We start from the raw sequence: 17,774 nt of genomic DNA on the forward strand, positions 1-17,774 counted from the left end.
AAGTACCCTCAGGTTCTCTAGTAATAGAAGAAACACCTCCCATCCATTAGTTTTCCATAAACCCAAAATTGCCCTCTCTTCCCCTCTCTTTCAGCTTCTCTAAGCACTAAAACCATCTTTTTTATCAACAGCATTCTGTATTCTCCACCAATGAATGATATAGAAAGAGTTTCTTCCTCAACCAAAGATGAAAAAATGCAAGCATTAACGATAGACTTGTCATAGGTAGCTAGGGGAAAGGTGTTACCATCCAACACGGTTAACAGATGCATTTCGTCGTATCTTGCTCTGCTTCCATTTGGTTGCCAACATAATCAATTTACCGGGTCTACTAACATTGAGTTAAAAGAACAAAAAAAAAAAAAAAACTCAATAAAATAAATCCTAAACAACTTAAAGAAAATTATGGATTGGGTAAATGCGGAAACACTTATAAGTGCATGTACCAGTGTTCTTTTGTTTTGTTTTCTGGTAAAGTTAAATAATGATCATTTTATCCATAAGTATCATTATTAAAAGGATAATATTATCCCTTCATGCGTTAGCAATTTTCCCCATAGGTAGGAAAGTTATTTACCCAAGTGAGTGCAAGATAATACTTACCCAAGTGAATTGTTCTTTTTTATGGGATTCTCTGATACCAAAAAGCAAGCGTGAATAAATTGGCCAATTCTTGTGTTGACCAACTTAGGCCATGTTTGGCATCGTTCTTACCTAATTCAGCTCTTGAAGAAGTTTCTATTTCGGAACAAGAATTCTGTTTCTTGTTCTTGAAAAATAATCGAAGTGTTTGGCAAATTGTTCCTCATGAAAAGATTTTAAAACCGGTTGATGAAGGAGAGAACAATGTTACAAAGAAGGAATAAATAGATAAATGCAAGGTTAATTGGTGTTGTCAATGGAAGAAACCGGTGAGAAATGAGGACAAAGAAGGTGATATACCTGGTCTTGTTGGTAGAAATCAATGAGAAAAGAGGGTTAAATCGAAATAATAGAAAGAAAAAAAGATACAAGAATAGGAAGGATGGACGTTATTAGCTAGTGTCAATAACAGGGTGTAGCGATCGGTCGTTGGAGTAATAGGAGGGAGGTGATTTGCCAAGTTGTTAGGGAGAGGATCGTTTTTTTACAATTTTACCCAAATGCCCCTTATTCACACATGAATTGAGTGGCACATGTTTATTATTTTTAAATAAGTGCCCAAGAATAGTGCTCTTTCGATTTCGTGTTCCTAAGGTTCAGTTTAGAAGGAGTACAAATACAAATATGTAGTGTAAATCCATGTATTTTTGTATTATTTTGTATGCATTTGCACTGTACATATTTGTATTTGTTTTCTTTTCAAACTGAACCTAAGAAATAATGACAAAAACTCTTATTTCTTAAGAACACGTTTTCGAAGCCTTGCTCTTGTTACGGAATGGACTATTTCTTGCATTATTTACATACCAAACGTATTCTTATTCTATGGGAACGTCGATAACACTAGAAACATTCCCATGGAACGATGCTGGGCCTTATTTATTCCTACTTGCCAAAAAAGTGAAAAACTAATGAGGCCCAAGACTCTAGCTGATAGGTCGAAATCTAGGAGTCGGGATGATGTAATCTAAGGCTATGTTTAGTTTGAAGGAAAAAGTAAGGAAAGGAAGGGAAAGGTAGGGAAAGGTAGAGAAACCTTTACGAACGACCGATCTGCAGTGGTGAACGGTGACCAAGTGGTGACTGGTGAACGGTGAAAAAACACACAATTGAATCTCACTTAGGAAGAGGTCTTTGGTGTTGGTTTTTCTTTCCTCTTCCTTTGCTTTATATGCCTTTTGTTACAGTTGCAAGTGCAATATGTATACAATCCAGAGAAGGCCGTATGCATCTGGCAAAAAAAAGGGGGTATCTTAATTTAAATTAAACCCTTTTCTTTTTTCTACATGAGAATCAACAAGAGATGGTCAAGTTGGATCGTCCATATGAGCAGCGGTTTTAGATCGTCCATAGACTTCTTCAGTTATCGTTGCTGCTAGGTGTGGAAAACAAAGAAGAAAGAAAAGTATTTCTTGATTGGGCAGAGACAAGTTATGCATTGCTGATGGTAAGGCGAGTCTCCCCGAATTGGGATCTCCTGCCAACAAAACACGCTTCAACACCCTAACAACTTGGCCTGACACCACACATCTCACAAGTTCGGCTTCTGTCAGGGCAACACCCGTTCGGGGCAGCCTTTACAGCCTTGCATTGGGAAATATCTCTCTATTCATGTGCTTTATTTCATGGGGAGATATTCCCGATGCAAGGTTGCAAGAGACTGTTGGGATGGTGTGAGCATGAGCTTCCTACTACTCCAACACACTGTGTATAAAAAAGCAAGGCATTTTATGAACTTTTCTTGAATCAAATCGATGACTTATTTTTATTATTTATGGTTAAGGAACAAAGAACAATATAGCTTAAGGAGAAATGTCATGGCTTTATGGGACAAGTCCATGCTACTACAATGGTAGAAACAAAGCATTGCCAAGCTTCTATACAGTTTTCCTCAACAACTATTAAATCTTGAGTTTCTTTCATGAAGCCAAAATCTCATGTAACCAAGCAAAAACTAATCTAAGTCAGTCATACCATTCAAGATTGAGTCAATATTTGGGGTTATGACGGCACGCTTGTTGAGCTCACCAAGAATGCAACAATGTTTCTCTTCAGTATTGATTGCAACAACATCCTGAGCAAAAACACAATTCATGCCTGAGGAAACCTGCAAGCAAAGCAAGAAATTATGTACTACTTGTATCACAATAAAACTGAATTACTTTTACTCTTACAACAGAAATTCAGATACTTGCAATATTTTTTGGTACTAGTTTGGGCAGACTTGGTCATTAAACAATGTAGAACACTTTTGGTGGAAGGACAAAATATGCTCCTATTGGGTAGCAGAGATAACAAGAAAAATCGCAACAAGGAGTAAATGCAGCTACAGTTTAATCTTCCTACAGGTTAATATCATAAGACTTGCAAAACATTTTGACTTTTACAAGTATAAAAAATTCAAGTATAAAAATTATGTTTCATTTTTATTAACATGAATGTCTAATCACAACAACGAGAAAGAATGGGATGCAGAAGAAAAAAGTAAGGATGATCATCAAAAACCAAAAATCCTAACCAAATCAATGAAACCAAACAAAAAATTCCAGTTAAATGAACTGACTGGTATATGTATATTTATAGATAATATTTATTTATTTATTTATGTTTTTCATATATATTTCATAGTATTTTTATAATATAATATATTATATGTATTTTTATAATATATTTATATATTTATTTATAATAATATTATAAATATAAATATAAAAAAACTGATCGACTGAACTGATCAACCGGCTGACCGATTGGCTTTGGTTTGGTTTTGGTTCACAGTTTTCCAAAAACAGGTGATACTAGTTTGGTTTGAAAAATGCACCCAAAGTTTAGTTAACCGAACCATGAGCACCCCTAGGAATAAAGGTATAAAAATATTCTAACTTTTCTTTTACAAAGAGAACTCAAGAATCAAGGTTGGAACTATTTGTCTATATATAGAGCCAATAAAGGCATACTGAAAAGCAACTAAGTCTATCTGGTTCAAAAATAAGAAACATGCAGCCATGAAGGTGGATCCAAGATTAAAACTATCACATTTACTCTTACTCACATCATATAGGGTATCCCCGAGCTTTAGCTTAACGACACCACTTTCATATACTAGCATTTTACCCATGAATCCAGCAGGCAACTCTTCCAATTCGCAGGGCTTTTCTGAAGAAACCCCATCTCTGAATTGTTTCAAACCACTGTTGGTTCCATCATTGTTTGCTGTAGCTGACCGCTTAACTAGGGGCAAAGATGATGGTAGCTGAAGGAAGATCATTCTTGCTTCTTTATTCTCCTCCTGTCAATCATTGGACAAGAATTTAAAAGGTTTCTAAATCTTGCCTGTAATAGTAACATTGTATTTGATCTTGCATTTTTATGATTACCAACCATTAGGTCAAGCTCTGTAGCCAATTTTACAGAGCTTTCATCATAAGCAATTTCTTCTGAAGCCTCCCCAAATTCCTCCTCATCAAGAAGTACTGAAAGTAATAGAGCTAAACATGAGCAATCTTACGACAAGGTTTTCACCATTTGCTTCAACGTAAAAGAGAATAAATTTTTAACTAAAAATTGTCAGTTAAATTCCCACCCCTTCTATAGCAAAAACATTGTATTCTACCTGTTTTACATTGAAACAAAAGCAGCCTAGCATTGTGCATCAAGAAAATGCTGCATCTTTTGAGAACTTTTTTTGGCCTACTATAAACAGGTTCTCAAAAGATGTTGTGTGACAAAGTTAATGTAGTTGAGGACAGTGCCACCTATTTCTTTACCATGAGTGCAGTGAAATATCATGTCTTAAGTATGGCCTCAAACTTACCTGGGTCTCCTGAGTATGGCCTTCTCAAAGGAAGGGCAACAGGATAATAAGAGTAGTAGTCCTACAGAGCCATCAGGGGAAACTGTAAGATAGCATGAGAGAGAGAGAGAGAGAATGTAGGAATACACATTATGAGATTTTGGGAATGGAGCCAGGTCAGTGTTTGCTTACCCAGGGTTCTTTGTATTCTTTGTCCATTCTATGTGTTGATGAATGAACTCCATCTACAAAAATGCATCAGAGGGGTTATATGCCTTAGCCTTGTTGGTTACCCAGTTCCACAAAAGAAGGCATTCTAACCATCAGAACCCAAACCTTGGTATTTACTGCTACTAGCACCAACTTTGGAAGAGCCATATGACATAAAATAATTTGATGAAGGTCCAAAACCAAATGCAACTTGTGCAGGTCCTGCTGAAAGTAATAAAACCAGAAATAAGAACAGGTATCTGATTTATCAATAAAGTAGTACCATTTACCTACTCTAATCCATGCTTTTGTTAGCATTTACCTTCCTTTAAGAATACATAGCATGGACTTAAGGAGGCTCAAACCTGGAATTCTATTGGTCGACTAATTGACTTCTATAAGCAATGAGGTCCCACTTATGAATTTAACCTCCCCCACACATCTGGCCCAACATATAACTAAGTGTTGTTATTGTTTAGCTTCTGCTTTAGTAAGAAAAGTTGTTATCAAGAATTTCTTACTGGTGAAACTTTTGACATTTTACTTTCTTTGTCTTGACTTCGTGGTACTAGACCAATTTATCTTCTAAGTGATTAACTTTTTTCTTATTGATGTCTTCTAGTTTAGTATCAATTGATATGATAGAATTTTGTATTAGATGATGATTTCAATTGAGTAGCTGGTTTTGTGTTTAAGAGAAGGATCAAGAAAACTTTGATTCTTAAGTTATGGAATTATACCAATGTTAGACAACTCTTACATGCATACAACTCTTGGTGATGGATTATATCTTAATTTGTCCTTTTAGAGATTGATTTAGTAAAAAGCATATGATAAGTTAGTTGTAACACCAATTTGAGAAGAGAGGCGAGCTTCAAACATCAAGAGCTACAATGATTTGGATAACTATAGCCACATCTTTGAGAACATTGTTAAAACACATAATAGAGGAATGTCAACAAATCTTCCCTTATCAAATCAAAATAGAATGGGTGACATACCCAAAAGCCTAATTAGTGAATCTAAAAGACTGAAACACAAGGAGAAATTCTTACAATGCTCTCAATGAGATTATTTAGAGAAATAGGAAGAAGTCAAAAGAACAATATGAAGAACTAAGAGACTTGGTGCCTTAATCTTAGATCATCAAATGGAGTAAAATATTATGATAAGTTCAAACCTTTGGATATGATTTAGAAATTTTGAACCCACAACCATTTTTAGACTTTTTTTTTTTTATCAACAACACAAAATTGATTGATTAGATTAAAAAATAGAGATACAACAATGATTTGTGGGCACAAAAACAAAGCCACCCAGAAACTATTCACTATTTACAGAATTGCCCAGAACATAGAGTGTCTTTGAGTTCCTTGCTTTGCCAGACCATCAGCCAAACTGTTTGCAGACCTCCTAATCTATCTTATTTGGATCTTCATATCTTTAGAAATCTGCTTGTATCTCCTGAATTCATTCCTTAACTTCCATATGATTCCTTCCCCTTTTTTCAACCAGCCCACAACTACTTTTGAATCACCTTCAATAATCAGCTTAGTAATCCCCATTTCTTTAGCTTTATCTACTCCATAGACTGCTGCCAATAATTCTAATCTCACCACATCTCCATGCTGAATAGAACCTGAGTACAAAGTTAGAATGTTTCCATTTTCTTCCCTAATTACCCTACCAATACCCGATGGTCCACGATTGCCCATACAACTACCATCAAAGTTTAATTTCTTCCACCCAACACATGGAGGAGACCAGGCCTCATGAACAATCTGTCTTCTAGACGAAGAACCTGCAATTATTCCCCATGATCTGCAGAAATCTTCAACCTTAAAGTCAGCAAAGAGCTTTAAAGTAATCACCCAATGCGCTACTCTGAGAGTAATCACCTCAATCACAGCTTCTTTGCTTCTTTACTTCTTTCCTTGTCTTCAAAGATTCTTAGATTCCTTTCCTCCCAAATTGTCCAGATCACTGTTTCTCTAGTGCATCTCCACATAATTCTGCCTCTTCTTTTAGGGCAGCTGAAAAGGTGAGAGCTAAAAACACTTTCCAGACAATCAGGGGGAAGACAACTGCATCCAAAAAGAGATGAAAACCACTCCCAAATAGAAGTAGCAAAAGGACAGGAGATCAAAAGATTAAAGGCAGTCTCACCATACAACTTACATAAAGAGCTCCAACTTGGGGACAAACACCAATTTGGTCTTTTCCTCTAAAGCAAATCACAGGTGTTAATGGAGTCATTAAACACTTCCCATCAAAAAGCACTTACTTTTGGAGGGATGGGCTGAGACCATATATCTCCTTAACAGGGAAATGAGGAGAGGGGGTGGTGGAGATAAGAGAATTCAAAAAGGACTTGCAGGAAAAAGAGCCCGACTGACTAAGGGTCCACACTCTAGAATCTGAACCACCCTCCCCCAAACATATTGAACTCAACCGAAGAAGCAAAGCTGAGACATTGGAAATTTCAGATTCTCTCAAATTTCTAGTGAAGCCAAGATTCCAACTCAGGTTTGAAAGGGATGAGGAAGAGCTGATAAAATCACAAATAGATTTAACTTTGAAACTAGAAAGCTCAAAGAGAGAAGGAAAAACTTCCGAAAGGGGGGCTTCCCCTACCCACATATCCTCCCAAAATCTAATTTTCTGACCCAAAGCCAAATCATACCTTATGTGATTGAGGAACACAGGAAAATTGTCATGGATAGCCTTTTCCAAGGAACAGCAGAGTAGCTCTATGTAAGCAGTCTGGATCCCAGCCGTTGTTTGACAGCCCATGGATACTTGAAATAACTCTAGTCTGCAGCCTCTCATTTTCTTTAGGAAATCTCCAGAGCCATTTACTCAATAAGGCCGAGTTCTTCAACTTAACATTTCCAATGCCCAGACCCCCCTCAATCTTCAATTGCATCACCTTATCCCATCTAACCAAATGATCTTTCTTCCCTTCACCAGGCTCCCAAAGGAAATCTCTCATTTTTAGACATTATTACCTTCTTGTAATCATTAAAAATATAAATTTGCCTGGGGGTAAAGGAAGCATAGAAAAGTGAGCATGAAAACTAGAAAATTGAAATCTATTGGGAAGATGGAATGGAAGAGAAGTACCGCTAGGTTAAGCCATAATAAAGCCCAAACAGATGCAACAGAAATTAGTGTCACATTGAGAAATTCATCAAATCCTACAATTAACTTTATTACCAACATGAAGTGAAGGATAGAAGTAACCAGAAACCAGGATAGAAGGTATTGGAGTTATAATCTTAGTGCAGTATTAACAAAAATCATCATATGAAAAACAGTAGAAGATAACTTACATTTCCTTTCAACTTTAGGCCTTCCCTTAACAGAACTTTCCTAGAAATGCACAATAGTAAATCATATCACAGACTTAAGGAACATAGTATTCATCAAACACAAGGAAATTGATACTTATAATGAAAAGAATGAAAACAAAAGTACATTGACACGCCGCAGTAACTCTTTTGTTTGAGAAGCCTTTACATCCTCAACTTCTTCACTGTTAGCAGGCAGGACCAAAAAATGATTTTAAGTAAGTAATCAGATTTAACCAATAACCATGTGAAGATGCAATATGACAGCATAGTGTTACATTTTAGGTGCAGCAGTAATGGGTGCTCTACGAGGAGGAGCTTTTGGTGCATATCTGACCTGTAGCACATAAAATAACTCGTTAGAAAACATGGAGAGAATAGACCATTCCATTTTCAGATAGGATAAGATACGAGAATAAAAACAAACCTTCCTAGGAGCAGCAGGTTTAGTATCAACAGATTCTGGTTCCATTAGTCCTCCTTTCTTTTTAGATTTGTCTGCTGCAATATAGTAGTATAAGGTTAGATATACACATGGTCCAGCACAAAATGATCATTTTATCTTATTATTCTTTGTGATGGTTGCAATACTGAATGCAAAAAATCCAAATGGGCTGGAAGAGGTTGATGAAAAATTGAAAATTCTTTTCTAAGTAACTGTTGATCCAGCATTGTCCTTATTTTCCATTAGTGTTCCCACACCTACCGTAGTAAAATAAAATTTACAATTGTATACCAAGTGGAAGACAGTTGCTCTAGAGGTTGAATGTCTACCTCAGTCTTTAAAGACTTATTTAATTTATGAAAAGAAATAGGTTATGTACAAATGCCAAAAGTTAGGACTGTATTCCAGTCTACCCTTCCCAAGACCCCAGATACCTGATACCAACATTGGGTAATGCATTACCTTTGAATAGGTTATGTACAAAATGCAGAGAATCTCACGAAAGCATTAAGCTAATCCTCCCCACTCATCATCACCATTGATATTACATGAATACATCTGTGACCACAACAAGTAATTCCTGTTCATTCTGCTTAGCTAAGGCATTGACCAAACTGGCTGACCTTGATACCCAAACCATCACCAATTCACCATTTACTGTACACATGACCAAACCATCTTAGTCTACTTTTTCTCATGTTATCACCTATTGGAGATACTCCTAGGTTCCTTTGAATAATTTCATTTCCAACCCTATCCTTCCTAGTTTTTCCATTCATCTATCTCATCATACACATTTCACACTCAGTTTTTGGATACATTTCTTGATTGCTTAAAACTCTTGTCCATACAGCATAGCTGCCTTACAACTGTTTTAAAGTATTAGGAAAACAAAATAAAGCTCCAGTATTGAATTCTTTTTTGTGCCTTCTTTTTAAATAAAAATTGTTCCTTATGCTTGTGTGGACAATGAGAAACAGAGTTCTGTATGATTTTTTGTGGCATTTAAAACGGAACTTATATTAGAATGAAAGAGTTAAAATTACAGTTAATACAGAAAAAGAAGACTGCCCCAATACAAACAAAAAACTTAGGAGAGGAAAACCATAAGATATCACAAAGCTAGAATGGAACTTATATTAGAATGAAAGAGTTAAAATTACAGTTAATACAGAAAAAGAAGACCGCCCCGATACAAACAAAAAACTTAGGAGAGGAAAACCATAAGATATCACAAAGCTAGCACCAATACATCAACTATAAAAGCCGAGGCTTCTAACTCCTAAGAACACCCAAATGATTCCTAATAGAAATCCAGGGAACAGCTGCTATAACCCTCCAAGGAATAAGTAGTAAACTACAAATACAGGTAATTTCCATGTACCTGGATGATATGAATAACAAGAGCAGTGTTGGAGATGGAATCTTCAGACTGCAGAATCTGAATTTCACATCAAAAGCTATTTTCTTAAAAATTCATTCTGTTAAAAGGCTGTTTTATGTTCAGTATTAGTACCGCAGGGGAACTACTGTAATTTCCTTTTATTTTATGATCACCCTAATATAAATACAAGAGCTGGCGCTGCCAGGCCAATCTTTTGGCTCTCAAACTACTTTTTTTCTCTCTTCTCTCCTCTCTTCTCCTTCTCTCTCCAGCCTTCTCCTTTCTTGTTTAAGATGGTACTAGAGCAGGTTAATTAGACCTGAAAGGAAGATCGAAGAACATAACTTAAAACCTCTTTAACCTCTTCGTAGCATATGCCTTTCTAGAACAAACAAAAAAGAAAAGAATAAAGTAGAGTAATGATTAAATACCATGAATATCAATTTATTTGAAGTAATTTCAGCATATGAAAGCAAAAAGAGAGGAGAGAATAGCTGAATCTGTATATTTGGGTTTGAGTCTACTTTATTATGCTCTAACCACTTCAATTGATGAATTACACAGGTGCTTGGCTATATTGAAGATGCAGGCTGTTTATGAGGGCCACTAAAGGTACAAAGAGGGTGATGAGCATGGATACAACCATAACCCATGGAACTGATGGGTACATCCAAATCCAATCTGATAAGACTATGGGTCCGTTTGGTTTGTGGCTGGGATAGGATCAGAACTGGAATCAGAATGGCCTATTCCCCTGCTTGTTTGATTCAGACAGGAATCAGAATCGGATTCCAATTGATGTTGTTTAGTTCATCTGTAAGCTGGAGTTAGAATTAACCAAAATTTCCAATTTTACCCCTGATAAAAAATTCAAAATTTGACTTATAATTACTATTCTTGAAATGGATATATAGTTTGACATTCAATTCACATAGAAGAGATAAAGAAAACATGAATAAAGAAAGAAAAAAGACATAAAAACTATAGACTGGATAGCCTTGTATCCAAGCATCAACTAAAGTTTAACTACAAAGATCAAATATAATAAAAACTATAGGTATCTTTGGGTGGGGGAATTCGGAAAGCAAGGGAGGAATCAGATTTAAGGCCCCTGGAATCATATCCTCACTTCTATTTGGTGAAGATCCAATCCCTTCATAACTCAAATTTACAAATTTGTTCCAAGAGAAGTTTGAAAAGTGAAACTATGTCTCCCCTCTCTCAATCTCTTTGATCATGGTCTATCTTCAACAATAGTAACAACTCTTTTTGAAGACATCTCCAGCACAGAAATAGTATGGGCTGATTGGTTTAGCAACCCTGTAAATGCTACTTCTGGTTCCTCATTTGTCCAAACTCTGGAAATGAAATTCAAACATTTTATTCTGTAGGCTTCAAAACATTCCATCTTCAGCAATCCTGTAAATGCTACCTATGTTTTCTTTTCATTGATAATAAGATCAAGAGAGTTTTATTGAGAGAAAATTTGAATACAACCCAACCATAAGACAGGGGGAACCACCCAAAGATGATTGGAATTTTCAAGCAAATATCTGATAAATCCAACATCCCATGAGAAACATAATCTATAGAAACAAAGGGTTTATAACCATTTCATATCTGCCTCCATTGCAACCAACAAAGTTGGCTTCAGCCTACTCATCCAGCTTCTATGTTGGACACATAGCCTGACTTAAAACTTCCACAATTAAATAGAACATCTTCTAGGCAATTTAAAAAAGCCTAATCTAACAAATAAACTGTGTTCAAAGAGTGCAGATAGCAAAAGAAACTAACAGTGGTCTGTAATTGTGATTGAATGAATTGCTGTGAGTAGTGACTGTAAATTGCTCTTCCATCGCCTAGGCAACAGTGGGGCGCCTTGTCGCCTAGGCGATGGATTTTTTTAAGTAAAAATCACATATCCTAGGGTAGTTCCATAGGTTCCATAACCAACTTTCTTTAATAACTATCCATAATTCTCATAAGAAAATTATAAACTTCATGTTTAAGTCTAGAAAATCAACATATTTATGAGAAGAAAAAGAAGAAAGGAAAGAAAATTCAAAAAATATAGGGGCTGAACCCCTATTTTTGTTATAGGAAAAGAAGAAAAGAAAAGGTGGAAGAAGAAGGAGAAGAAGAAGAAGATGTGGAAGAAGAAATGTGTTGATTAGACAAAATTTTAAGTTCTTCCCTTACTTATTGGTTCCGATTTTTAAGTCATTGAGGGTTCAATACAGCAGTTAGCAATGTTTGTGTTGATTAAACCCTAACAAATAAGAAAATAATAAAAATAAATTAGTTTATAAACACAAAAAATGAATATTTTTCTTTAATAATGTTTATTTTATAATTATAATCTAAAAAAAATAACAATATAAAAATATTTTGTTACACAGTATGCAAAACTGCTTGGTGACCGGGTGAGGTGAGCCTCCAAGGGCGCCTTGTCGACTAGGCGTCACCTTGACAACTATGCTTATAATAGATGATTGAAATTTTTGGCGATTGTAGGGCTTTGTTAGGTCCGAAAGGTGGTTGCTCCACAGTTCCTTGGTGCAGTACTGTAATTTCCAGCATTAGTACATTGTGTGAAAGGGAGAAATTGTGTGGACTAAGAAAAATAAACCTGTTGTGGTGTGGGACTGCATTGCCCTGCAGTTTTTGTGTGGCTGTTTAGGTTTAACCTGAAGCAGTTACCAAGAGTATTGAAGATTCTGCCACATCTGGTGTTTCCTCAATGCAGAATGGGATGTGTGGGGGTATAGATTTATCCTTCCCTATGGCTGTCATACCTCTGGATGATCTTAATTACTTAGAATGGTCAGAGGGGATTAGATTGTACATTACTACAAGAGGAAAGATAGGTATATAAATAGGAAAATTAAAGAACCTAATTCTGGGAGTGCAGAACATGACAGGTGGAACCAGGAAAACAGCCTTTTAACACTTTCTGTTGTACTGCACTTATTTTTTTATTGTTATTTACACTGCATTTATTCACAATCCTTCCAATGTTTCTTTTTGCTGCATGACTTGGATTAATTAGGGTAAGGCTTCTTATGTTGAACTGGATTCTGAAATCTTGGCAAATTGACTCAACAAGAATTCACAAAGATGGCTAGGGAGCAATTTTTCTTCCCTAGATGTGGCAAAAGAGAACAGACATCAGATAGCAGAGAGACAATAATGGGAACTCAAATCAATATGGATCATTTTCAAAAGTGATCTTTATTCAGAAGCATTGTTTATCCATTTCTTTATCAGTAAATTCAATTTCAGTTTGTCATTCTTACATTAGAACCGGTCAGATGACTATCCAATCTTCTACAGGTATTTTTAAATACAGAAAAAATAGTTTGGGTGAACCCTAAAAAGGATTCAATTGATTGTTAAGATCCTACTGAAGTTTAACTTCTAAATAAGTCTTCATACCTATACCGAAATTTCACAAGCCAAAATATCCACTTTGTGACAAAAGATGCCAAAGGTTAGTACTATACTCAGTCTACCCCTCCCAAGATCCCAGATAGTCGTGACCAATGATTCCATGTGAATGAAATCACAGACATGTAAGAGGAAAATGATCAAGTTTCTTCATCAACATCATCATCATCCAAGCCTTATCCCAACTATATGGGGTAGGCTACAAGAATCCTGTTTTGCCACTCCATTTTGTTTAATGTCATATCCATTGTAAATTATTGTCACTTAAGTCATTTCTTACTACTACCCATGTCCCTTTTCTGGTCTACCCCTATCCCTTCTAGCCCCTTCAATTTGCAACAAATCACTTCTTCTTACGGGTGTTGCTGATGGTCTTCTATGCACATGACCAAACCATCTTAGTCTACTTTCTGTCATTTTATCACCTATTGGAGCTACTCCTATGTTCCCAAGAGTGACTTCATAGGAACTGCTATGGGTATTAGAAAACATCATTCATGCTACCAATGTGCCATGCATAATAGATAAGTACAAACCAAGAAAACAAAGACTTACTTTTCATTTATAATTCCCTTTCATCCGGTGTGTGTAATGGAAAACATACTGACATAGCAGCACTCTCTATAGGGAACTAGGAACAAAAATTTAGAATGGGACCAAGTGGAATCATGGAAATTTGTGAGTGACAAACCAAGTGCTGCTTCCCATGTAACTTGGGCATTCAGTTTGGTAGATGTAACTTACAAACATAAACTCAAAGTCTCAAACTTCATAACCTTACTGATAAGCATTTGATTCATTATTGTACAGGGTTCACCGATTAAATGCACACTTCAAATTTCTAAACCATTAAGTTATCCTTAATTCTGAATACATAGTTAAATACCAATTGCTACATGCTTTAAAAGATAAAAGGAAAAACATAGATAAAAAAGTATCGTGCACAAAGACCAAGAGGCTTCCCCAACAATAGTCTCTTCAAAATTAAAAATCACATCGAAGAGCATTCTTATCATTAACATGTGATTTATAATTAAAATTTAGTATACTGAAAAATCATAAGACAAGGGAGTGAAAACATGGTTCATGGAAAAGAAAAAGAAACAGAAACAGAACAACAACAAGATGCACTAGAAAAAAAAAGGAAAAGATTAAATTTTAAGCTACTAGTAACAAAACCCCATCCAATTCACATCAAAAGGCAAGGAGGTGTAAGCCTCCTTAAGGGGAGGGGGTGAGGAGGAAGAAGAGGAAGGAGGATCTCATTTTTCTTTATTTTTAATAAAAATCTTTTATATTAAGAAGAGTGAAGAATGCATAGCACCAGTTGAAAGGGGGATCTGGGTGGCGAAGCCCCCCAGCCAAGGGGTCCAGGGGCTCCGCCCCTGGCCCATTTTCTTTCTCCTTATCTTTTCTTCCCTTCCTTTCCCTTTTCTTTTCTTTCTTTTTCCCCTTTTTTCTTCTCTTTCTTTCTTGTCCTTCCCTTTCCTGTTTTTTTTTTTTTTTTTTTTTTTCTTTTTTCTTTTTTTGTCTTTTTATATGAGGAGTGTGTGAAGCACATGTGGCATACACCTCTAGCACACCTCATGAAAAGAGCGCATGAGGCGTATGCCTCAGATTTTGGGGGCACCTCGCCTCCAAGTGTACACCTCCCACGCCTTTTAAAACACTGATCCTATCAATTATTGCAAATTAGAAACCCGACCCAAGGCTTGAAATAAGTACCCCTTGTTGCACAATGATCCTGAGAACCATATTTCTGATTCACAGAATGAGAACAATTGATCATAATTCTTTGGATTATTTCTATGTGAAAAACACATAATAATAATAATGTATTAATTTTTTAACCTAACACTAAGAAAAATTTTTTAGTCCTATTTTATTCTTTAACCCATCTTAATAAAAGTTATCCATCAAAAAGAAAATGCTATTTCTTTAAATGTTTTGGTCCTTATTCAAAACATAACAAGAAACATATTTTGGTATAGATACAATTATTTCACCACATATCTTGCTAATCTATATGTAAACATATCTAATGTGTTTTTGAATATATTTAAAACAGAGATTGCTAGTGTATTAAATGAATCTATGATCTTTTGAGTCTTTTTTTTTCAACTAGGGTAACCTCAGACGTTGTCCCATCTGAATAAAAGTCTCAGAAAGGAGAAAGATAAAAGAAAAAACAAGTTCAGAAATGCAAACACATTTCTCCCTTAAGAAATCTCCAATTCTCATTCTATATTTTGGGGAAATACAAGTTTTCTTTTCTTTTTTTTTTTATTTTCTCTCTATTATAAGATTTTCCATAAAAAGAAGATGAATAATGATGGATGCACATAGGACTAGTTATGATTGTTATTACTTTTCAAGGTGGTTTGCCTTAGAAATTCTAGTATAGGAAAATCCTTTATTGAAGAGACTCTATTTAGTGGAGATCTCCATATTGGAAGTAACCAACATGGACAATGTGTCATCCATCCTCCGAAATGGAGAAAGAGTATGCTTGAAAAAAATGATGGCGGTTACACATCAAATGAAGCCCAAGTTGATGGTACTGAAACAGTTCACTTCTCTCTGTTTTGTTGATGATATTTACATAGTGGAGAGGTTGTACTTTTCTTGACATTTTTGTCTGTCGAAATGGTTGAATTATAATCTGGGTCTATTATGGCAAGTCCAATTTGTATCACTAGTGCGTGTCAGGCTCCATTGCCTAATTAATGGTCTTGGCCTTATCTTGATGGAGGAACTTCTACTCCTTGCATCTAATGGCATTCATTCGCTTGTTTCCAGCCAGCCCTTTAAGAAAGCTTCCACTTGTTTCAGTTGAGCCCAAAGTCTCAATTGGTCATTTACCAAAACAGAAGTCTCAACTAGCCCTGATTATGTCATTGGAATACAAAATTTCCTGCTTTCCCACTAACGAGAATTAAAAGCTTTTATCAACTTATGCATAACTGGTGTTTGCTCAAAGCCACTTTTAGTCGTATCACATCAAATGGGTTTGGACCCAGAATTTTAGAGTTTTCAATTCTTCACTCCCTTATCAATAAATAAAACAGAGCATAGAATTTCATTAACATATCAAAAACAATTGCAGATCAAAAGCATTCCTAGAGAAGTCGTGAAGCAAATAATTCCGATATCAGAGTAGGGAAGATAAAAAAATTAGTCTCATGCACTGCTTATGTAAATCAATGTAAATATTGTTGGAACACCATCCAAAGGGCTTAAAACAATATCAAAAGGAATAAAAAAAGAACACCTCTATAAACGAAAACTCAGAGAGCACTCAACAATCATTATCCTGGCAATAGAAATCAGCAAACCCAATGAAAGCACTGTAAGAAGAAAAAAAAGAAAAGAAAAAACAAGAGCACCTCGCCAAGGAGCTTTTAGTCTAACCAGTTTCAACAAAAAAGAAAAAACAAAACAAGAAGCCGTTAAATGCCGTACCTATGTTGCCAGAGAACGTATCAACGCCGGCTGGCTAATGGTTGCCGAAAAGGGGATATAATCTCTGTGCGGCGATGGAGGTGAAGAAAGAAGGAAGATCGGACTGGAGTGGGGAGATTAAATCCAATTCGAGCGCCTTTTCCTAATAACGGCCGGGCTACAAATGGATCGGATATCAATTCGATTCGAATTCTAACCCGATCCGTTTACGCGATATTTGGTTTGGATATCCGTACCCTTCACCTTCAGGCTTCAGCAATAGAAGGAATCAAATTTGATCGAAATATCTGATCTATTAAGTTATCACAGAGTCGATCTATCGAAAAAAAATAATAATAATAAAGTTATCTCACAGGGCGATCTGAGAAATGCGATGGAGTTCTGGAGTCAAGTTCCGGCACTGATTCATTACAACTTCAGGTTGAGGTCGAGAATCCTGTCATTGATCAGTGTGAGGAATCCCAGAAATATTTAGACATGGATGTTGCCGAGTAAGAAAGTTTGGAGGCAGAGAAGGGAAGAGTATTGTCCAATTGCTGGTTTTGATGCTCCCGAGGACTCTGCTGCTATGGTTGATGAGGTTTCAGCAGCAACCAATGCATGTGTTCTGTGCACTTGACGCGTGAACTCGTCAATGGTTCAACCGGACACGAACCGGTCATAACACCCCAAACCTCGTACTGCGAGATTTTTTTCCCTGGAAGTTTTCCTCCTTCCACCGAACCCTCTCTCCATCGGCGGCGACAAGGAGAGCTCCGGCGGCCATCGGTTTGGATGATTCCTAGAGGACAATGCTCCTCTTCATTCTTTGAATGCTGATTGGTTCATCTATGACCAAGAGATTCCAACAACATGAAGCCAATATAAACAGCTGCAAAAGGAAATTTATTCCGTGCTTCGATTTAAATTCAGCTAGGTTTTTAAAACCGATCCGAACAACGAACCGGTCAGGGTCCGGTTCCTAGGTCGAACGGTTTGACCGTTCGAACCAAACGGATGGCCTATCCTAATAAAAAATAAAAACCGATCAAACCGTTG

The 17,774-nt window shown here is 36.2% G+C and overlaps 1 protein-coding gene across 7 annotated transcripts; it reads right to left on the reverse strand.

Annotated features, from left to right (window-relative positions):
• Positions 1–2,387: 2,387 nt before the first annotated feature.
• On the reverse strand, positions 2,388–17,561 carry LOC148800535 (uncharacterized). 7 transcript variants are annotated; one of them, XM_088902712.1, is made up of 13 exons: positions 17,090–17,538; positions 16,737–16,986; positions 9,825–10,143; positions 8,423–8,493; positions 8,274–8,332; positions 8,123–8,180; positions 7,978–8,017; positions 4,772–4,870; positions 4,628–4,680; positions 4,457–4,517; positions 4,024–4,115; positions 3,695–3,931; positions 2,388–2,749 (listed from the first exon to the last, which is right to left on the reverse strand). In XM_088902712.1, the coding sequence occupies exons 4-13, from the start codon at positions 8,465–8,467 to the stop codon at positions 2,597–2,599; spliced, it is 897 nt and encodes a 298-aa protein (XP_088758838.1). In that variant the 5' UTR covers positions 8,468–8,493; positions 9,825–10,143; positions 16,737–16,986; positions 17,090–17,538; the 3' UTR covers positions 2,388–2,596. The 7 variants fall into 7 exon arrangements, with proteins under 7 accessions (XP_088758838.1, XP_088758837.1, XP_088758835.1 ...); XM_088902711.1 differs by having other exon boundaries at positions 8,423–8,496; XM_088902709.1 differs by lacking the exon at positions 9,825–10,143 and having other exon boundaries at positions 17,090–17,537.
• Positions 17,562–17,774: the final 213 nt, after the last annotated feature.

The sequence above is a fragment of the Nelumbo nucifera genome, chromosome 4, assembly GCF_055504915.1.
Source record: "Nelumbo nucifera cultivar China Antique chromosome 4, China Antique-T2T, whole genome shotgun sequence".
In the NCBI taxonomy this organism is placed as follows: domain Eukaryota; kingdom Viridiplantae; phylum Streptophyta; class Magnoliopsida; order Proteales; family Nelumbonaceae; genus Nelumbo; species Nelumbo nucifera.